This window comes from Uloborus diversus, chromosome 9, assembly GCF_026930045.1.
Source record: "Uloborus diversus isolate 005 chromosome 9, Udiv.v.3.1, whole genome shotgun sequence".
NCBI lineage: Eukaryota > Metazoa > Arthropoda > Arachnida > Araneae > Uloboridae > Uloborus > Uloborus diversus.
The window spans coordinates 120,978,936-121,001,922 of NC_072739.1; the positions used below are offsets into that span (position 1 = coordinate 120,978,936).

At 31.8% G+C, this 22,987-nt stretch overlaps 1 protein-coding gene across 1 annotated transcript in view; it reads right to left on the reverse strand.

Moving 5' to 3' along the window:
• The window catches only part of LOC129230464 (histone-lysine N-methyltransferase 2C-like), a 176,472-nt gene that overhangs the window by 88,296 nt on the left and 65,189 nt on the right, over window positions 1-22,987 (reverse strand). Inside the window, 8 exon segments of the mRNA XM_054864865.1 lie at window positions 4,091-4,558; window positions 7,090-8,020; window positions 9,294-9,532; window positions 10,740-10,872; window positions 13,557-13,610; window positions 17,103-17,176; window positions 18,664-18,842; window positions 19,735-19,831. Coding sequence (XP_054720840.1) covers window positions 4,091-4,558; window positions 7,090-8,020; window positions 9,294-9,532; window positions 10,740-10,872; window positions 13,557-13,610; window positions 17,103-17,176; window positions 18,664-18,842; window positions 19,735-19,831 — 2,175 coding nt within the window.

A 22,987-nucleotide genomic window follows, 5' to 3' on the forward strand; every position in this document is an offset into this window, starting at 1 on the left:
TAGATTGCGGAAAAAAACCAAAACGGAAACATTTTAAATTTTCCGATTTCAGGAAAAGCCTCAAAACAAAAGTCAAAATTTTATTTATTCATATTGAAGGAAAAAATGGCAACAGATATTTTTTCTCAATGATTTTCTTCACGCTACAAATTTTAGTAAAAGCATTGTTACATAAGTTGAGATGAAGCACTGAATAATAATTTGAATGGAGAAAAGCCTTCAAAAAATAAGGATTTTATGTTGAAATCTAAGAGTTATAATTAATAGTTTTTAATTGATATCTCTGCTAATTATTATCCAAGGATTATGTTAAATCGCCAAACATAAAGACGGGAAAATTAGGAATCTATTGATACCAGGGTTGGCTTTCTGCCGGCAAAAACTAGTTTTTGCCGTGCCAGTGGCAGAAATTGGTTATAACCGGTTAAAACTGGCAGAAACTGGCAAAAACTTAAAATCGTCTTAAAAAACTAAAGTAATTACTAAATGATATTTGTTTAAACTAAAAAATTAAACTTCATTTCATCACTGTAAAAAATAAAATGTTATGCTAGTACCCTTGATTTAGTTCAGAAAGGGAACTTTTCAATGCAGATGCTCGTAATATTTGGATTAATCTAACAAGGATGAAAATCATATGGGTTCTTAGGATAAAGGAGTGATATACAGAACTAAACTGGCATTACTGTTTGTAATTTGCTCGTAAATAAGCTACATCTAAGTTGCTTGTGATTAAAATTATCATGTGCTTTAAGAAGAAAGTCAAATTTTACTTCCCAATATTAATCTAGATTTTGTACTTAATATCACAGCTTTGCAAAACAAATTGGCCCCACTTCTCGAAACTTATTTTTCCAGACGAATTTTTACCACTACCCTAGTTACTACATGATGGACCAGTTTAAAAATATATACAATTTGAAAGTTTCATGAATATTGCTTGTTCCTTGATGCATTGCCTGCTAGCTCTTCTGTTGCAAGAATATTCTAAAATTTCTCATTTGTGCATATTAAATTGAGAAACTATTTAGATTTTTGGGACCACCTTTTCCAAGAAGCAACTGCAGGGTCCAAACAATGTAATATTTGATTCTGAATTGTGATAATATTGTAAATTAAACTGTGCTTTGGTTAACAATTAATTATTTTTTCCATGCATTTTCTACGGTCTGCCAATAGTTTTTGTCATTTTGAGAGTTTTTGCCAGTTTCTGCCGAAAATGTGGCAGAAAGTGGTTTTTGCCATGTCGGTTTTAACCGGTTTCTACCAGTGGTTTTTACTGCTCCGGCAGAAACTTGCCAGCCCTGATTGATACCTGACTCGATGGTTCATTGGCGTTTGGGAGAAGTAACTTGGACATACATAGATAGATACATAGTCAGTTTTTAATTATATAAGATAATCAATTTCAATAACAGCTACCAAGACCTCTAAATAATAAATGCTGATAGCGAATTTCATTTTGAGAAATTTGATTTATTATGTATTTCTGATTCCTGCATTTGTGAAAGTAATTCTTTGTGACTCATAATGATAACAGAATGAATAAATTTTAATAACTTTTTTTTACCTTACACTTCAAACTGTTACTAATTATGCAATGAAGGAAGAATTTAGACATACTGTACAATACATGAATATTTAATGAAGAAATTTTCAACTTTTTTTTTTAAATATCTATGAAAGAAAAAGTTTTTTTTTTAATATCACAAGTCATGCAACACTGCATGGAAACCTAAAAATATGTTATACTTGTAAATCAATTTTATTTTGGTGTTGTATATTTCAAAGTAGAACTTGCACAAAGAGCAACACCACAAGGTTTACAATAAATGCGAGTTTTTACTAAAGTATCTCTCGTTTCAGCTCTGATTCAATCTTTTCAAATACAAACTTCTGTGTAGTGAGTTGATACCATCAGCATACTTTTTGTTTTTTAGAACTAAAAGGCTTGAAGATGATGCCCAAAAAACTGTAAATGTACATAGTTCAACTTTTATAGCCCGGAGTGCTAAATTTTGACACAGAGAAAATCTCCAGCTCAGTTCACTTGACTGACAAAGGCAAGTTGAGTAATATTTAAGCTTACTCCTCAAAGTGTTAATTAGGGAAGATTTAAGTAACTCCATATTATTTTTTCCTCTCATCGAAAGCAGTGTTGGATACTGGAAACAAGTGCAGGGTAATGGGGGGTCATGACCCCCAAAACCGCCTACAATATTATCCGTCCACATTGTGTTCAAAGAATTTATGAATAAAATGTAAACAATTTCAGTAATATTTGAAATTTATTATTTATTTTTTAAAATGAATATTTGAAATATTACTTCCTTTCATTGCTTATGCAATTATTAGTAACGTTTATGTTCGACTAAGTGCCTTGTTGGCTGATTTGATGCTTTTTATTGGCCCCCAAGCAGTTTCAGAAACTCTTCATACACAAAATCGTAGGTTCATTATTGCGGGAGGGGGGGGGTCATTTTTCTCTGTGACCCCTCGCCCCTAAAATGATAGTCTGTATCTACCCCTGATCGAAGGTGAGCTTGATTAACATTAATTCAATCCTAAAGTTTATATTTATATGCAAGTAAAAATAATTCTAAGTTATTTTCTGTTAATTTTGATATTTTCTATTTTTATCATAATTAAAAACCCATTCATTTTTTAGGTTTACATATCTTTTACAAAAAAGCATACAATATAGTACAGTGCTGGCAAAAAAAATCTTTACAATTAGTTAGCAATTTAAAACTTACATGCAAACTTCTTGTCATGATTTTATTTGGCATGCTCCCTATTTATTTGGCTGAATACCGAATATTCGGCCAGATTGTGACCAAATATTTGGTATTCGGGAAATTCACAAGGGAGCATGCCATGTAAAATCATGACAAAAAAGGAATGTAAAATTTAAATTTGCCAACCAAATGTAAAGATTTTTTTTTTTTTTTTGCCAGCACTGTACAATTAAAAAAGAACTTATTTTTATATTTTTGTGAAAGTGTCTCTTATACCCACGGAGATATAAGCATTTCATTCAAAAATGCAAATTTTATTTTAAGGTTTGTGGTTCATAGCACGCAGAGTTTTACGTCAACAGTTACTAAACTTTCAGAATATTTGACAGCATACAAGAAAAACATAGTAATAAAATTTGAAATTAAAATATTGAAAATTTGTTGAAATATGAACATTTAAAGCAATTGAATTTTTACTGCGCGTGCATGAAAGTTATTGATTTATAATTTCCATAATCCAAAGCCCAGATAGATCCTATACCTTGTGATAAAATTCCAGTTCAATATCTTAAAAATTCAAAAAGTTATCAGCGATCTAATGAGCCGAATTTCAATAATTCTTGGACAGGCAACAAATCATAAGGGATCGTTCGCAAACTTGCCTGCCGTCATTCAGTGTGATTCATGATAAAGACCATATCATTTGCAAATGATCCCTAACAAGCAAAGAATTATTGAAATTTGGCTCGTTAGATCGCTGATAACTTTTTGAATTTTAAAGATATAGAGCTGGAATTTTACCAAGAGGTGTATTATTTATCCGGGCTTTGAATTATGAAGGTTATAAATTGCTATCTTTTGAGCATGTGCAATGAAAAATTAATTGCTTCAAACGTTCATATTTCATCAAATTTTCAATATTTTAACTTCAAATTTTGATTTTATGTTTCTTTTGTGTGCTGTCAATTATTCTGAAAGTTTAGTAACATTTGACGAAAAACTCCGCGTATTATGAGCCAAAAACCTTTTTTAAAAAAAGTATTTTTGAAAGAAATGTTTATATTTCCGTGGGTATAACAGATGCTTTCACAAAAATATTTTAAAAAATTCTACATAGCTTGTACAGTGCTGGTAAAAAAAACCTTTACATTTGGTTGACAATATAAAACTTCCCATAACTTTTTCCTGTCCACAGTCTGGCCGATTATTCGGTATTCGGCCAAATCACTAGGGAGCATGCCAAGTAAAATCATAAAAAGAAGTTTGCATGTAAAGTTTTAAATTGCCAACCAAATGTAAAGATTTTTTTTGCCGGCACTGTAGAATAACCAAATGAACAAAAAAATTTTTACCTAATAATTCATCATCATCAAGTTCAAGTTCTCCAACATCGGCAGTCAATACATCGAGGTTACAACTTGCAGCAATAGCATCATGGTCTTCCTGTTGTGTTTCCAGATCATCAATCAAATCGCTTGCCGTTGTTTTCCTTTTATTACTGTCAGGAGTTATATTTTCTTTTGGAGTCTGTTCATTTGTTTCCACTGGTAGAGAAACATTTTCAATACTACTGTCAGTCTTTCTGGTGCTTTCAGGCAAACTAAAGCTCTTTTCCAAACTTTCTTGAGAATTTTGAGAGTCGAGAGTTTCTCTTTTGTCATTAGGTGCTTGAGATGTTGATGTAGTGGGAACATTTTGGTTAACATTAGGCACACTGCTTTCAATAACTGCTGATGCATCACAAATTACTTCAGACAGTTTTAGGTTTCCAGATGTGCTAGAAATTTCTTGTGAAGGTTGTTCACATGTGGTCAGTTTGTCTGGAAAGAAATATGTTCAGCAACATTAAAGATTAATACTTCAAGCCGACATGCATTGACAGCCTGGATATGATATCCAGAGACAGCAATTTTGTCCTCATAATCAGGGCTGCGGAGTCGGAAGGAAAATGGCCGACTCCGACCCTGACTCCGGGATTTTGAAACGCCCGACTCCGACTCCAACTCCGACTCCGGATTTTTTTTTTTAATTTTTTTAATTGTATTTTTTAAACTCCCTCTCTCCATTCAAGGGAAGGGGGAAAACCTCTTAACAGAGATTGAAATATTAATTCCTTTTTATGAAAATTTAGCATTTTGTTTTTTATTGTAAACCCAAGACGTCATACAACGTTAGAAATTCAATTTAAAAATCAAACTTTCCAATAGTTACGAGTTAAAAAGTGAGATGACTTAAAAATCCCTTTTAAAAATTTTGAAAATGATTATCTGTAATTTGCCCCCCTTTAATGTTTAACAAATATATATTGAACAAATCATGTGCTTTCAATTTTTGAAAGCTGTAACTTGAGAGAAAAAAAACTTTTTTTCTAAATCCAAGTTCTTGAGAGGGAGTGGTTTGCCCCTGGTGACATCCATCTAGTAGATGACACCCAAAGTTAATTTCAGAGTTTATAAAAAATATAAATACTTTAATTCTGAAAATTTTCACGAATATATTTTAAACTATATTTCATCAATAAAATTTCAACGAAAATAGGGCATATATGCGTCAGGAGATAATTTTACACAAAACGCGGCGGTATACAAATTTGTACGAATAGCTTTTACTATACCTATATTTCTTCTTCGCTAAATTTTTAATTTAAATTTTATTGGCTGCTTTAGAATTAACCTAAATATGAAGATTTTAAGATTAACTGCAATTCTTGAGTGTTGTAATCAAGAAATTTTTTACGCTTATTTTGTTACATACTTTTTTGTGAGAACCAAGCTTACAGAAATAGTCTTAATAAAGAAAAAAACATTAGATTATTTCATCGAATCTTTTGGATTCGTGCTTTCGAGCCAGAACGTCTTTGAATTTGCCGATCACACTTAAACGTTTCAACCTTAGCTACAGGCGTCGACTTACTAATTTGTTACATTTCTTTTACTATTTTAAACTGAGATAGAACAAAACACTATATTTCTATTTTTATTTGAAAGTGATTACTTGAAAATGTTATTCAACAAAACCGTTTGCTGACAGTTGCTATTAGTTAAGTTAAAAAGCAAGCAAACTAGGGGACGGCTACAGAAAGTTCGGTAAGCATTCAAACTAGCTGATTGCCATAATGGCAGTTATTTTCTCATTAGTATCTTTTTATACATGTAATCGAACCAATTGGTAATCAATTTTTATAAAATGCAAGGAGAGTCAGTGAAAAGGAAAGAAAAAAAGAAGCCCGGAGTCGGAGTCGGCATGTTTTCCAACGACTCCGATTCCGACTCCTTTATTCCAAAATAAGTCTGACTCCGACTCTTCGACTCCGACTCCGACTCCACAGCCCTGCTCATAATGGACTCATCAGACTGGAATAGTCAACAACCAAGCTGGGAAGATGTAACTTCATTGAGGCCGGGATTATTTTCTTCAAACAGATAGCTTAAATTAATTTAACATACCAGAGAGAGCCGGCATGCGATGGTGTGGCTTAACTTGTAAAATAAAGGTAAAAGCTCTAGGTAATAAACTGTAAGTTACTGCCATCAGCTAAGTCGTTGGATGTCTGGTTTAAGGGTGCTAGCTTACAGCTTTAGATAATTTGCTCTTATTTTAAAAGGGAGGCAGGGAAAGCTTAAAACTAAAACTTATAAGGAGTCCCAAAATAAAACAAAAAGTTAGCTCTTTAACATATTAATAAGTTTATTCAAGAGGATGTTTTTCCTTTTCATTAAAATTTGAAGTTAATATTTTTTACAAAAACTATTTTATCCTTAGCAGCAAATTAGTTTTAGAAGTTTACCAAGTTCTCACTACTAAAAACATGAACCTTAAGAATGAGGAAAAGTAATTGCATTGCTATTCAAATCGACTATTTTATAAAACATTACAATGTGCTTCAAATCGTAAAATTTATATTTTTAAACCACTTTTTGCATTGTGTGTTTCTGAAGGTACTGTATATTGGCTCCTCACGGTTTGCAGACCAAGTTCTTCACAGACAAGTAACTGTTCTTTCACCTGGCCCCACAATCAGTGGATAGCCATTACCACCTGAGAATGTTTTTTGAAAGACTACATGAAGTAATATTGTAATTTTAAGAATAACCAAATTTATGTTTTAAAACCGATCTAATCGAGAGATAAGTGAAATAAATAAGCACATGCAACAACAAAAAAAAAAGGAAATTTTTAAAGACTTTTAAAAAATACCTTAAAAATGGAAATTAAAATAAAGATTTCCTAAAGACTTTTAAGAACTGTACAAACACTGAAAACATTTCTTCGTTAAATTAGTATTACAACATAAATCATAATTTTCTGGCAAAATATATCAAATACAATAATAATAAAGTTCTGTACTTACTTTCATTGCTACTTGGTAGAAGGGAATCACTGGGTTTTCTACTTTGCAAAAGATCTCTTAGTTGTTGGTTTGATTGCACTTTTTCTGAATATGGTAATCCAAGTCTTCTTTGGAGTAACTGTTCTAAATTTTGTTGTTCAAATGTTTTTTCAGAAGATAATATTGATTCAGTGTTTGCTTGGTTTGATGGATTTGATGGAGAAGCATAGGATTCTTTACATTGCGTGAGTTGCTTTACCATATTAGATGCAGGAAAATTTGGATTTTGATGAAGCACAAATTGCTCAACTTGAGACAGCATAGGCTGTTGTAACTGAGATTTTGCAGCATCTGACGGAGTTGTACGAATAACAGCTGCAGCAGACACAGGAATGGAAATCTTTGCTGCAGAAAAGCTTGAAGATTGAGGTTCAATAACGTTCCCCGAACTAGTCTGTGGTGTATCGATAATCATTCCAACTAGTTTGTTACGAGTAGGAGGGGGTTGAGAATGAGTGTCCAAAGAAGCTATTAGTTGAGACTGAGGTGATGCAGTCATCTGGAAAAACGAGTCCGAACTGTGAGGCCGAGGAGTCGAAGGAGGCGTAGGCAGTGCCTCTTTCTGAGTACTGGGAGTAGGTATTTTAACAGCATTTGGAGTACTTTCATTTCGACTGAGAACCAAAGAGGATCTGATATTGGACTGTGGAGAAAATGGTTGCTTCTGCAATTGATTTGTTACATGTGAAGTAGATGTTACAGAAACTTGTGATTGAAAATTATCAACAGTTTTAGTTGTTTGCATCACTGGAATAACAACTGCATCAGGGATCGATAAATGAGGTTCCTGAGGTGGGCGGGATCTTGCAGCATTAATTAATGAGCTTGCGACTCTTTCTTGTACAAATTGTTGCTGAGATGAAGATGGAGGTTCCATTTTTATTTTAGTTTCCTGAAACATAAAAACATTTTCAAAACATAAATTAAAAACAAGGTAGGCAATATAAGTCAAAAAAGTGTTTGTTCAAATGCTTTTGCATTCAAATAAAGTTTTTTAGGTTGAAAAATGTTTTTTTTTTTTGTAATTGCAAAACAAATATATGAAATGATTTAGCAAATTGTGTGCTTTTTTAATGTTGCTGTTCATAATCATTATTGTTAATTCTGTCTAATTAATAGGTATTTTAATGGTGCATTTTGTTTAGCCCAATCATTTTATTTCCTCAACGATAATAATCATTCCCAACTTGAAAATAAACTAAACATTGTTTGTTCTCAAGATGGAAAAGATTATTTTAATAAATGTTACAGAAAATACCCTTTTTTTTCCCTTCCCCACTCTCCCACTAGTACAGATGCACTCAACCTGCAATCCATCTGCAGATTGGGAAGCTGGCTGGTATGGATAACTTCCTTCAATGTTACGACATGAAATCAATTTAAAACTGTCCAAAAAACCACAAAACCATCTGAGACACTCTAGCAGCAATCCTCACCAAGTCCTCCAATCAAATTCATTTACCTGCTTCAGTGCTGCTGAACGTTCTTTTTCTTAAACTCTGTTTTAGTTGTCTAAGATGTACGCAAAATGTTAGTATGTTACAAATCTGGAGCTTAGCAGGTTTCCGAGAAACAGTTGCAAACTTCATTCATTTAACAAGCATCAAGTAGTGATAAGATCAATGCTTAGTTTATAATTTTCTTTCATTTTATATGTGCTCTGATAAAATCAAGGAATTTCTTTAATATATGTACATTTTATGTGTCCTAAGTAGCGAGATTCATCTTAACAAGGTGTGGTCCTTGAATGAAAAAAGATTGGGGACCGCCGCACCAGCATACATTTGAATCTCGCTCATTTACGTCAAACCACTCATTAATAAGTTTAGTTTTTGCTATTTAATTTTGGATTTTTTTCCTTTTTTTTTTTTTTTGGTAATTTGATGATTTACACCACTATGGTCCAACCGTCAGTTACATGATGGTCAATCTAACTCTTGTATAGGAATGTTTTAATCCATGATGTTCAAAAGTTATATTACTATATTCGCTTCTAAACATTACATAGTAAAATGAAAATGACAAGTAAAGAGTTCCAGATCACAGTCATTAAAAAAAAAAAAGAAAGAAAAAGAAAGAAAGAAAGAAAAACAGAAAAAAAGTTTTTCTTCTTAAAATTTCTTGAAATAATACTTAAAATGCATAGATTTTTCAGAATCGTTGACACTTACCAGTAATAAATTTTCTGATGCATTTACATCCAAAGCAGAAGAGGACCACCTCTTTTCAAATATTTTGCTCCTTGTATCTTTATTAGAATTTAAAATACCTTCTTCGGATAATATTGCACTAGGATACTGAGGAAGCTCTGATAACGATTTTGAATGCATGAGCTTTACATTTTTATCAACTTCTGAAATTGCTGTGAGCGTTTCCTGTTTCTCAGCTTGTGACTTCAAGGCAGCTGAAACAGATTGCAAATGTGTTTTTTATTAGTATGCTCGTTACTAATACAGATTTCAAAACAAAGATTATTTACAAACAATATAAACCCATACTGAAAATCCATTATATAAATATAAGTACTATAATTGGGGTCTGATTTAACAAATATATATTAATTTTGCAGAAATAAACTGTAGTTTTAGGATCATTAAAAGCACTCTTACATGAGTGAAAGAGACAGTATTAAACCTCTTAGCTAACATTCTGAAAATACAGAAAAGAATCAGAAGGTGTATTTTCAATGTTCAAAAAGTGGGAATTGGCTACCAAGACTGTCAAATGGTGGTCGAAAGAAAGAGTTCTTCAATTAGCTTATTCCTTGATGATAATGTCCTACAGCTATGCACTTTTTCTTCATTTGAAAATTAACTTTGCAGAAAATAGTATTAAATTTTTATTTAAGAAGCAAGCAAACCATTATTTTAAAGTATTTTGTAGTAAAAAAAGAAAAAGATAAGGGTTCTTTTTCTTTTGATTTGTCCTTGACTGTCAATATTTCAAAATTATGTTCATTGAACCTTATTAATGATGTCAAAATATTAATTAATTTACTAAATATGAGGAAGTGAGAAGCAAAGGGATGTAAGTGGCAAAATTTAAAATTTTGAGATATCCAGTACAGTACAAATAGTAGGGGAAACTCTCCTTTGTCTTGGGGCAAGAGAAAGTACTAGTAGCCCTCGTAGGTGCTGTTGTATAGCATGATTTAGAAAAAAAATTCAATGAAAGCCTACTCAGGACATTATCTTCAAACGTGTTTTACTCAAAACTTAAAAATGTCCACTTACATCCCTTTGCTTCTCACTGCCTCATATGTAGTTTTACTATAAAATATAGTTTAATTGTGTGAATTGGAACAATACTGGTTTGGACATTGCTCTGGTTATGACAACAGTTGGCAGACAGTCTCAGGGTGACAGGATAATGAGGTTTGACCGTATAACCATTAATTTATTTGTCGTTGTACTGCTTTTTCTTTTAATTAAATATTTTCAATCTATCCCCTCTTCCCAAAACAACATAATATTCGAGGAAAAAATGAGATTTGAAATATTTCATTTAGTAGGAAATAACAACTACGTAATACAGCTTTTGACTCAAACTGAATCAAAATATTTATTGTACTGGAAAAGCACATAAAATACAAGACATAATTTTCAATGTACCTTGAGCTCTTTGCTCTTGAATTATTCTTTGTTGGGCCTGTTGTTGCAACTGTCTAAATGCTTGGAACTGCTTCCATTGCTTCTCTGGATCTGCGTCTGGAGTTTTTGTCTCCTTTTGACCCCGATCAGATTCCTTTAAGTATTTTGTTAAATAAGTACAATAAAAATTTTAACTGCTTGCAATACTAAAGAGTGGTTCCAAAGTGGGTGTAACCTCTTCCCCCTCCCTTATTTTCAATATTATGACAGTTCTGGTTGAATATTTGTTATACACAGTTACATTGAAATCTTAAGATTCATAAACATTGGCAGAGCACTATCCATATAGTGACGCAGCTAAATTCTATTCCCTGTCCTCTTTGACCTTTTGTAGAGTTCAGTGACGCAGCAACAGGGGTATAAGTGACCGACTTGTCACATATAGGACATTTTCCACAAAAAATATAGGACACATTATATGAATATTTTTGCTATGAAAAAAAGAAATAATACATATCATATATTATTCAGTTATTCTTATCAATGATTTTGTTTTAAAAAAACCTCAACAAAATACCTTACATCTATAATGACTTTCCTGTAGTTGAAAGAATAATTTTTGAAAAGGTGTACTTTATAGACTAAACAAAATTTGAACAAAGATAATTTTTATTTTTTCTTCCTTACTCATGACCCACGTACTAATTCCACTGCTCTTAGATTTTATATCTAAACTGAACCCTTTACCACTTGTATTAAGAACAAACAGAGCTTGAAAAGGATCCTTCTGACGTTTTTCAGAGTTTTCTTTATGCTTGAATGTTTTAGCATGCTGCCTCAATTGCGAAAATCCACTATTGCTTATGGGCATTGAACAGTTGCAAAAACGGCAAAAAGCGGTAAAATCATCTTTTCCTTTAGCGCACTATGCACCAAAATTTGTAGAATTAATGTCCTCCTGGTTCAACAGCTCCACACGAAATGTTGTTAAGCGATGTGATTTTGCCATTATAATTCTACTTATTACAACAAACTACGTTTTGACATCATAAGGAACTAACCATTCCACGATCCCAAAATTCCACAAAAGAAAAGATTGCAAAAAGAAAATTAGAACATTCCGTCCAGAAAATGCACTAAACGCAAAATTATACCAACGGAAACCATGATGGAAAACGAAACAAACGGCTGTTGCCCCTCCCCCCCCCCCCCCCAAATGCAAAATTCTAAAACCAACTTCAGCATTAGTTCTCGAAACTCCACCCACTATAGAGTGACGTCACATTGCTGTAGCCAATGAGAGATGATGCCTGTAGCAGAATTTAGTCAGTTGAGTTCTTTAATTTGAAATTCGTTTGGGCACGTACTTTCAGCAAAAATCCGATGTCAGAAAGTTTATTTACCGTTCTTTTTAAAACATATATTTGGTATAAAACGGGAACATAGGAAATATAGGACATTTTTGAAAAATATAGGAAATATAGGACGATTTTGATGCTTTTTTTGAAAGTATAGGAAATATAGGATATATAGGACTACTTCGACCCCTGCAGCAAGGGGGAGGTTCTAGGGTCAAAACCTCCCTCCTGGAGCTGTGATGGCCTGATCAGTAAGGCATCGGAATTGCGAAAGGAGGGTACTGGGTTTGATCCTAGATGGTCAAAGATCCACCATCTTCATTAATAGTGACTGGGGAATGTTAAACAAGCTCGTGGCCACAAAATCCTTCAAGTGAATTAATTGATACCTCTGAGGGTCCTAAACCAGGAGTTGTTTGGCTTCTGGTTTGGTTCTAAATTATCGAAATGTTAATAGATGGTGCTGCCATTTATCATGTGCTGTCTGAGCTGAATCGGACTTCCACCTAAATTGGTACTTGAAAAACGGAAGCTGTGCCTATCTGCCTCAAAATGAGTAGCATCACTACTTGGGCTCGAGTATCCAAGTGGTATAAGTAACAACAACCTCTCTCTCAGAACCCATGCTTTCAATACATATTGCCAATCCAATCAAGTTGGTTGGTATGCATATAAGGGCAATTATGACCAAAAAAACCCACCCAGAAGATAATTTCTGGCTGCTCTACTGACTGAATTTTGGACATGTTTGCCCACAAAACATGTGTGACAACGTTGCAAAGAATTCAGCAGTGATACATTATAGATGGTGTTCTGCAGGCACATAAGACTTCAAGGTAACTGTGTATAACAAACCTTCAACCATAACTAGCGTATTGTTTAAAATATTGGAGGGGGGGGGGGGTGGTATGCTCACTTTTGGAACTCTCTGTACAACAAAGTGACTAAGACAGTAACAAATGAAGTAGTCTTCAATAGTATTTAGCAACCACATTTGAAACTTTAAAATGTTTCATTGTTGAAAACTGGAAGCTTTACTTTAATAAATATCATTAAATAAAGCAATCTCAGATATTTAATAACATAGGACTGCTACCAAGCAACTGCATAATATTTGGGTTTAAATTTAAAAGCATTGCAAATTAAACATATAATTGAAATACTAATATTTCCATGAAAGTGATCAGTAAATGAAATGTTTCGACTTTACAAAAAAGTATCAGAACTGAAAGACTAAGACAACACATTTTTGTGCTAAAAGAACCTTTCTACTCAGCGACATAAAAAAATGGGTACTGGTTTACAGAAAAAAGAACTTTTTTTAAATTAAAACTAGTGGCATACAGTAATTGTTTTTTGCTAATTATATTTTCCTTCATTAGAGACAACACAGAAAACCATTATTTTAAAATCTAACTATGTTTAGAAAAGCCTCCCACACACAAAATTATTGAAAATTATAAAAGAGTTCAAGACTTACAGTACTACTAGATCTTTGAGTCCTTGATGCTGCCCTATTTTCTCTTGCTCTTTGCTAGAAAAGAATATTTATGATATTAATAGTTAGTAACTTTTAAATACATACTCAGTTTAGTAAATTAGAAGTACAAATGCCTCTACTGAAGCTAATTTAAAAAATGATTACTAACTGAATCAACTGAAATAATTAAATCAAGCGACACTACATTAAGTACAAAAACAATTTTTAGAAATTATTTGAAAATTTATTATGATCTTTAATGATTTAAGTGTGTAAATTAAAACTTGTGTCACATAATAATTTTTATAGAGGGCAATTTTTTAACGACAGGCAGTTGACATTCATTAGATTCAGTGCCTGGAAAAACTTTTTTTTTGTAGCGAACTACAACAACTTTCTTTTAATGTAGCAACTACAAACTACTTTTGAAATGTAGCCGCTACTTTGCTATTTTTCAAAAAAATGAGTAAATAAAAAGCATAAACACTTGCCCCGCAAAATATGAAAGTTGATTTTTCAAGTTGCATACCCTTTAATATTTTTCCTCTTGTGTCAAAACAATTGTGAAAAAAAGTTTCATATAATTTGAACAACGGCAACCCTTGCCGTCCTATGTCTGAAAGTACAAGCTAACACTTGTATGCTAGGCCAAATCGAAAAAAAAAAATCTTTTTTTAGTAACTTGAAATTTTGTTACTAAAACGTTGCACTTATAACCCACACCCCACATGCACCACAAAATCCTTTATTCAAATAAAAAACCATTTAGAAATCCCACACTTGGCCTAAAATTGATAATTTCCTACAAAAAATTTATTGGTTCCCATTTTTCTTTTAAAAAATTGCCTATAAATTTAAATAAATATCAATTTCAAAAGTTATTAGCAACACATTTTCAGATCAACATTTGGAAATGAATTATAATAAAAAAAAAATTTGATGAAAAATTTAACTTGACCCTGAAAAATCCCTACCCCTGAAAATCGAACTACTCACTACACTACTTTTTTTTAAAAGTAGTGTGCTAAACTACAAACTACTAAACATGTAGCTACTACAGTAGTGTTGCTACTTGTAGCCCGCTTGTTCCAACCACTGATTAGATTTAATACTAGGAACAGATTTAGCTACACAAAGCTAAAAAATAGAAATCCAACACAAGGAGACATGTGTCAGCCTTTTAGATAATAAATAAAAATTTATTAGCTTTGAATCGCAAAATAGCGTTTGTTTTTTAATACAGAATTCATACGCAATTTGGACAAAAAATTTTCATGACTTTTCCAAGACTTTTTCATGACTTCATAAAAATTTTCATGACCTTGTTATACGAAGAATATAATACTATTTTATGTCAAACTTGCCAATTTTCGGAAAGGGATTTTAGAAAAACTTTTACGTGAATACCACTACCTCATTGGAGTATTTACTTGTGACTGAAAAAATATCAGTGCACACTGCAGAAACTAGTAAATTAATTTTATTTGCCTCTGTCATATAAATTCAAGTAAAGTAAAAATATAGTGAATGTAATACACTGTGATGCTTAAATGTCTAATAAATATTTAATCAATAGGGCAGAATATAATGAATGGGACAAAAATTATATGAGTCATTACCAAGTTTCCAATAATAAATTCACTTCATGAAAACATTGCCTTTTGTTGTCAACAGTGTATTTAATCACCCATGTAACTTGACAAAGTCATGCCACAGTTTTCAGTAAATTCATTTTTCTAAACCAGATATGTCAGTTGGCTACAAGGCTCCGTTTTGCAAGCTGTATGTTGGGCACCACTGATTTATAGTATTAGAATTCCCTTATTTCTATGTTATATTGCCTGACTAAAGTCTTCATTTTCTAAAGCCTTCAACATATTGAGATAAACTCTGATAAATTTAATAATGAATTTTTTACAAGTAGTTAAAACGAACTCGGATTCAGTTGAATTACACTTTTTGAGGGTGCGTGGCAAAATCAAGAATGTGCATGTCCACAACTACAGAATATAAAGTATAAGAAGTGCTGAAAATAATGGTGAATTCAAAATTAGTGATGCCCCAGTAGTAAAATCACATAACAAAAATAGGCGAGTGGCTGTTACAGAAGCGGATGAAATTGGATTCCAAAACTTGGATTTGTTTTTGAGATCGTTCAATTTACATGCAAGATTACGAAATCACTCAATATTTCTAGCACTCTTTTCGCTATTGTTACTTTCTTACTACCAAAGACATTTTTCCATGACTTAAAATAAATTTCCATGACTTTTAATGAAAGTATTAATTTTCCATGACTTTTCCAGGTTTGAAATTTGTATACTTTTTCCCCTCATGACTTTCCAGGATTTCCATGACCCGTACGAACCCTGTGAATAAAGAACGACAGATTAGTTTTGGAATGAACATGAAATAGTTAAAATTATTCTTTTAAATTGTTTTCAAATAATTACTTCAATAAAATATTTTGCATGGTCGCTAATACTCAAACTTGAAGAGATGAAAGAACTTAAAGAAATTTGTAGTGGTTGCAATTTGGCATACAATTGCAAACAGTGGCAGATTTATAATAGAGCATAAGTTGCAACTGCGATGTATCCCAACAACATAAGGGCCTCCAAAGAGAGTGAAATGCATATGAAACAAACTATTTTATTCAGTTCATCTCATCTGTTTTCAGCAGTTTTTATTCACAATAGTTAATTTACCCAGAGGTGCTAGCGGACTCAAGTAAAACTTTTTGAAGACAATGCGAAATTTTCTGAAACTGTAATGAAGCTTGACATGCCTCCAAGTCCCCAAAACAAAAACTCTCTAAATATGCATACAAAAACTGTTAAAATACTTGAAAAAAAAAATCTATTTCAAAAGATTTTTTTTTTTTTCATTCATATATATTTTAGTTCTAGAATGTATTTTCTGCCCAAAATTTTCGGGAACGGTAACCCAAAGTTTTAGGAAATTTTTGATCACAAACACTACTGCCCATGTACAAAACAGTGTCTTAGAAAAATAATGCGCTCAGTAGTTTTTAATGAATGATTTTTCATTATCTAAAAGCAATTTCTAAATGAGTTGCTGAGAAATAGTAGAGCATGAGCAATTGCTCATTTACTTATTTTTTTATTATATACAATTTTTATGTTTTAATAGAAATACACAAGACATAAATTGAGTTTTCATTTTCTTTTTAAACTCAGTATGTATGACTTAAATTAGTAAATTCATCAAATTTTGTATTTTTTTTTTTTTTATATATAGTTAGCAAAATCAGTGTTCCAAACTGATCACATTAAGTGGAGTCTACTGTATTAATAAATACATGTTTCTTAAAAATTCTTTTGTTAAAAATAGTCGTAAAAGGGGCTCCCAAAAGTTTAATCTGCTACTGACTGGTGAAGAAGAGAGCTTGATCACTTTTACTGGCACTCTCACTCGCATTTTACAATACTAGTTTCATTTAAGTCTATCTAGTTTTATTTGGCTTAAATGTAATTTTATCATTAAAATAAATATATTAATAACAATAATATTTAAAAAACTTACCAAGTAGGGCTGCCGTTTTTCAGGTGGTAAACTTCTCCATATTTTAGCAATTTGCTTCACTCTATCTGTCCACGCTATAACCCAAAAAGAATGAACTGTTATAAATATATGTATTTGCCACCTCTGATTATATTATAGAAACAAAAAATACATATATCTTATGCCCAAAATGTGATTTAAGTGATGTCATTGCAAATAATAATTGCTCTATGGTACAAGTAAACAATATATGCATACAAAATTTCATAAAATATTTTTAATAATTTAGTGATCCCAAATTTAAAGCTAAGAGCTTAATTTTATCTTTAATATCCAATATATCCAAGAGAGAGATATAAATAACAAGTGTTAAGTTCCCAAACACACTTGGTACACATTTTATCAACCCATTGAAGGGATGAAAAACTGAGTTGACTGCATACTTGGAATTAATGATTAAACTTAACAGGCAAGACAGAATCACTATAAAATTCAGATCAAAATTTTTTGTGGTGAGATTTTTTTTTTTTTTTTTTAAGTGTACGATTCTGGCAGTCTAGCTCTATTGGAAACCCTGAGTGTGTTTGAGCCACTGAGTGTGTTTGAAATATATGCAGGAAAAAGTTTTACCAAGGCTCACAATAGAAATATTCCCAATTTTTAATATTTCAGTTCCATGGAAATCTAACCAAATCAACAAACTCACACTACTTGGCATCTCATTTTAGGCACCAAATTTGTCGCCAACTTTGTGATATATTGCAAAATAGTTGTTTATTTATGATGTCGTATTAGTTAGCATTTTGTTTTATTACTTTGGTTTTATGCTAAAATTTTACCTTCTATGCACCAAAAGAAGGTCAAAATATTTAAAAAATGCTTGTTCCTTTAAAGAAGCAAACTAAAAACTTTTGCAAATAAAAACTTATTTAATTAACAACAATAAAATATTAAAAACAAACAGAAAGCATGTGTGTCCAACTCTCGCCAAATAGTGAAAAACTAAACAAATGAATGGAGCCTTGGATATTTTGAGAGGCATTAAAGAGAAAAATAACTTATGTTCATAAAATCTGCGTAACAAAAAAAAGAGGAAAAAAAGGCGAAAACTTTTTCGGTGATTGAAATAGGAAATTAGGCTGAAATTTGTGAGGGAAATGTTTCATGAATACATTACTTTTTTACTCCATGCAAGGAAGCAAAAAGAACTGTGCTCCGGAGTTACCTCCAGAAAGTTCTCTAAAACTTAACCTGCATGACTTAATATCTACTGCTTGCTGGTTGCAGCCTATTCATTTAGTTATCCCCCCCCCCAAAAAAAAAAAAACAGCAACATAAATTTGCATGCAAATCACATTTAGACAGAAATTTGCTACAGAAAAAAAAACATTTCAAAACAAAATAGCATACATAAAATAAAAATATGAGGAAAAATCATTTCAGTTTTATTTTTATGCAAATTATTCTTTAAAAAAAATTAAAAAAAAAAAACAGTAAGCAACCTTTTAAAAACAAAATTACAACAGAGGAGAGAAAATGAGAAAAAGCTTTAAATGAATTAACATAAAAACATATATTTTACCTGGGAATTCAATTTTTAAATGTGGTAAATTTATGTTTGCATACAGCACAGGAGAAATAGTAGAAAGTAAGCCTAAATGCTCATCTGATTCCCACTTTAAAATATTTTTCTGCATCTGTGACTGGTCACATTCTGTGTCTGGCCAAGAACTATTTGAATCAGGATGATGCAAATTTTGCCTTAAAAAGAAAAAGAACATGTTTGGTCAATATATCAAAACTTATACCAATTTTAAAGTATGTTATTTGAAATTTATTCACACAAATTAAGTATAGAATTGCTCTATTTCTTCAAATATCGTTATCAAATTTTAACTGTATGATGATTTCAACACCGCCACCATGGAGATTACTAACTGATGCGCCATTTTTCGGCATGGCTTGGCCTGCAACTGACATCGTTGATATCTGTTTCATCCCTAAATACACCCCACCATCTTCAAAGTGAACTGCCCGTCCTGCGCCCATTTTAATTTGAATGTTTTACAAACCATGCAAATGAACTCCCCGTTTTCCGATTTTTAACGAACTTTGCAAGCTCCATCTCCACGTTTTTTTTCTTCTTTTTGAACTTTTAAGTATGTCGCCCGTGGATTTGTGTTTTTTTATTAAGTGCTTGATTTTTTCCCTGGTGATCACCATACAAAAGTCCTGTCATATCTGGTCTGCTTCGAAATTTAGCATGAAATAAAGAATGTACGGTAATTGATATGTTTCATTCCTATCGTCCACATACATTCAACATGGGGTAAGTCTTTTAAATTTTTATGTTTTTTGGGCATTCAAGGCAGTCGTTGATCTGAGGTTATGTGCGGCTGCGATGCTTCCACTTCCACGGCCTAGATTGTTATCTTTTTGGGTTTCTGAATAATTCTTCAAAATTGAACGCGACGCATCATGACAGATGTGTATATAATCATCATTTGGAGTTCCACTAAAATATTGAGAGTGCATGTCTTCCTAAACTTAAAAAACACAATGAAGTTTTCCTGAATCTGTCATTGTTTTGACAGATTATGATGTAATCTTTACTCAATAACTGTAGCATTAAAGGAATGCATAAGGTACTCACACAACACTAGGATGAATAAGTGGTTGATTTATTCCTTGACTGGCAGTTTGCTGTGCAGCCAAGCTTGGATTTTTTGAAGCTGGGGAAAAAGTTGGACCTGAAATGAATTGTACTCAATTAAAAAAATACAAAAGAGAAATCATTCATACACATAAAAATAAACATGCATGAATGCAAAACTGAATTTTAGCATATTGCATCATTTGATCAGTTGAACTGTGAGGTGTCCAAAACTTAAAAGCAGATTTCATGTCCAGAAAATGACATATTTTTCAATGGTAAAGTATTTAATGAATATATTCGGTAACTTTGATTTAGCTTATTCACAAACATCATTATAAGAAAATGCATTGAGTTTGAAAAGGACTTTTATTTAGCAGAAAAGGGTTAAAAATTCATTACTGGTCTTTAGGGCTGTCTGCAATGAAGTTTCTATGAAATACACTACTTATTTAGAGCCATATCAGGGGTCTGTCCAGGATTTTTCACAGGGTCCGTTTTTTGTGAAAAATCAAATAATTTTGTGAAAAATGAATTAATTTTGTGAAAAATCAAATAATTTTGTGAAAAATCGAATAATTTCGCAAAAAAAATTTTTTTTTTTTTTTTTTGTTAAAACGAAATTTTAGAATATAGAGGTGGCACAAATTGCATCAATTAAACTTAAAGTTGAGTGTTTTCCTCTTTTATGTCGAGAAAATCATCCTGGAGTGGTCTGATATTTGGCGGGGCGGGGGGGTTGGGACATCGCTCTCTCAAGTATCAATATTTATCTACCATTCTACATTATGTTAAATTATACAGAAATATTTCGGTACAGTATTTAAAATAATTGTAACAAAAAAATAAATTAATAAAATGAAATTCAGAATAGGGTTCAGCATTTAACTTTTTGACCCAAGACACTCTTAAAAAGCACAGAATTTCGTTTAAAACTTATAAATTCCGTGATTTTAACAAAAATAAAAAGAGGTTTTAACTGTTTACCTCTTGACAAAGCGTAACAATCATCAAAAATTCTAAAAATCGGATTCCTGTAGTGAAGGCATCAAAAGTACAAAAAACGGCTTGTGAAAGAAATATTTTTGATAAAATTATTTTTAAATTGCATTTTAGAGTCCTATGATAAACATTTCATTAATATCTGTGGACACAGTTGAAGCAAAAAAAAAAAAAAAAATAAGAAGAAGAAGAAGAATAAATAAATAAATAAAATAAACCATCTATACAGCATTTTAGTTTTTGACTTAATAACAGAAAATGGAATTTTGCTTTAAAAACTTGAAATGAGAGTTCTAACAGAAATAAAAAGACTTTTCATTTATTTGCATCCTAAAAATGCGAAGTTAGCTTGAAAAAAGAACAAAATATGATTCTCATATCAGATGTTAAAAGATTGCATTTTTCAAAATGTAGACATCTAATGAAAAAAGAAACTGCAATTAAAAGAGTTTATTTAAAGTTAATCATCCTTGTTTGCATCGAAAAATCAAAACCCATATAATTTTCTCCCAAAATAGCAATTAAACATCGCACCCACCGTAAAAACGCAAATATTGACAAACTCGTAAAATGACGAGAATATTTTCTAATCAAGTCATTATAAAGGTTCAACGGCAGACGCTAAGTGGTGATAATTTTGAAGTTGTTAACCCTATCTGAAGCGATCATATTTTTCCCCCCACCCTTACTATCCATTTGCAGTTCTAAGTTCATTTCGCAGATACATATTATTATTGTTTATTAAATCATGAGAGGGGAGAAAAGTGCTTACCAATGCCTTTTCAGAAAAGCTTACAACAGGACCGTTGCTAATTAGCTGTGATAAAACAAACAACCATTATATTTATTTGGCAGTAGCTATTATTTATCGCTTGAAGGAGCATCGCAAGAGTGCCGATTTTTTTTTTTTTTTTTTTCAAAATTAGCCGATTTTGTATAATCTGATCCCTCTAATTTGACTTAAAAAACGGTTCAAAAAATTATCGGTTTATACACAAAAATATGCGTTATTTTACTTTCAGATTTGCTCTTACAATAAACAATTTGTAAAAGATCCGATCTTGTTTATCGGATTTTTGTGAAGGGTCCGTTTTGGTTGATCGGATTTTTGTGAAGGGTCCGTTAACGGACCCAAATATCCTCTGGCCAGACCCCTGCATATATTGGCATATAATTTATTATAATATCAGATACTATTATTAAAAGTATAATAAATAAATAAAATCATCAGTGCCATAGTGCTCCTGAAAAAATGGGTTTGCGACATTTAAATCTTTTATAGTCCATGGGACAGTCAACCATATCACGATGGAAGTGCAAAATGAAAAAGCAGCAGAAATGAACAAGGAAATGTTTTATGGTTAAAATATTAAAATATCTTGACTCGAAGTTGTTGTAAAAATGAAAAAACAATAAATTATTGATCTATATGCAAACCGCTCAAGGAATATTACGTCAAATTACCTTGCGACGGACCAACGTGAAGCGACGAAAATGTAAACAAACCTCAATTCTTACGCAGCCTTTATTTTGTAATAGCAGTGCAGTATGATCAAGTTGAACTGCATTAGTTTGATCAGAAAAGAAATTTATGGTTTTCTTTCTTAATTTTTTATTTTCATAGTTTTTATTGTAGTGAAAATACATTTTTAAGAATTGCTCCATAGCTGTTGGCAACTGGCAGATACAGTGGCTCCCAAAACTGTTCGTACACCTTGAAATTTTGTAGCAAAACCAAAATAACGCAAAACTGAATTCGAATATGAAGTCCAATTTTTTTTCACACCATTCCTATGCCATTCTGAATAAAACCCAGTAGTTTTTTTCAAAATATTGCCAGATTTTATTTTTTGAAATTTGTCGAAAAACGAAGAGACAGAGAAAAGACATGTCACAAAAGTCATCGTACACTGAGATATTTTCGAATAAATTCATAATTAAAATTATCATATGCGGGTTTTTTGTTATTTTTGCATTGTAATGATACTATAAAGTCATTTGCCTTTGATTTTTTGTGTATTTATTCCCTAATATTCTGCTTATTATTTTAAAATGGCAGGCATGTGTAGAAAACAACAAACACGATTCGAAATTTGATTTTTTCCCCTCACAGTAGCCGTAAATTGGTTTGAAATGTCTCTAAATTGGTTAATTTACACCATTCTATAGTGAAGTGCTTGATAAAATGCTTTAAAGACAAGAATCAGATCGAAAACAAGGTAAGAAAAGGTCAAATGGCAAAGTTAACAAA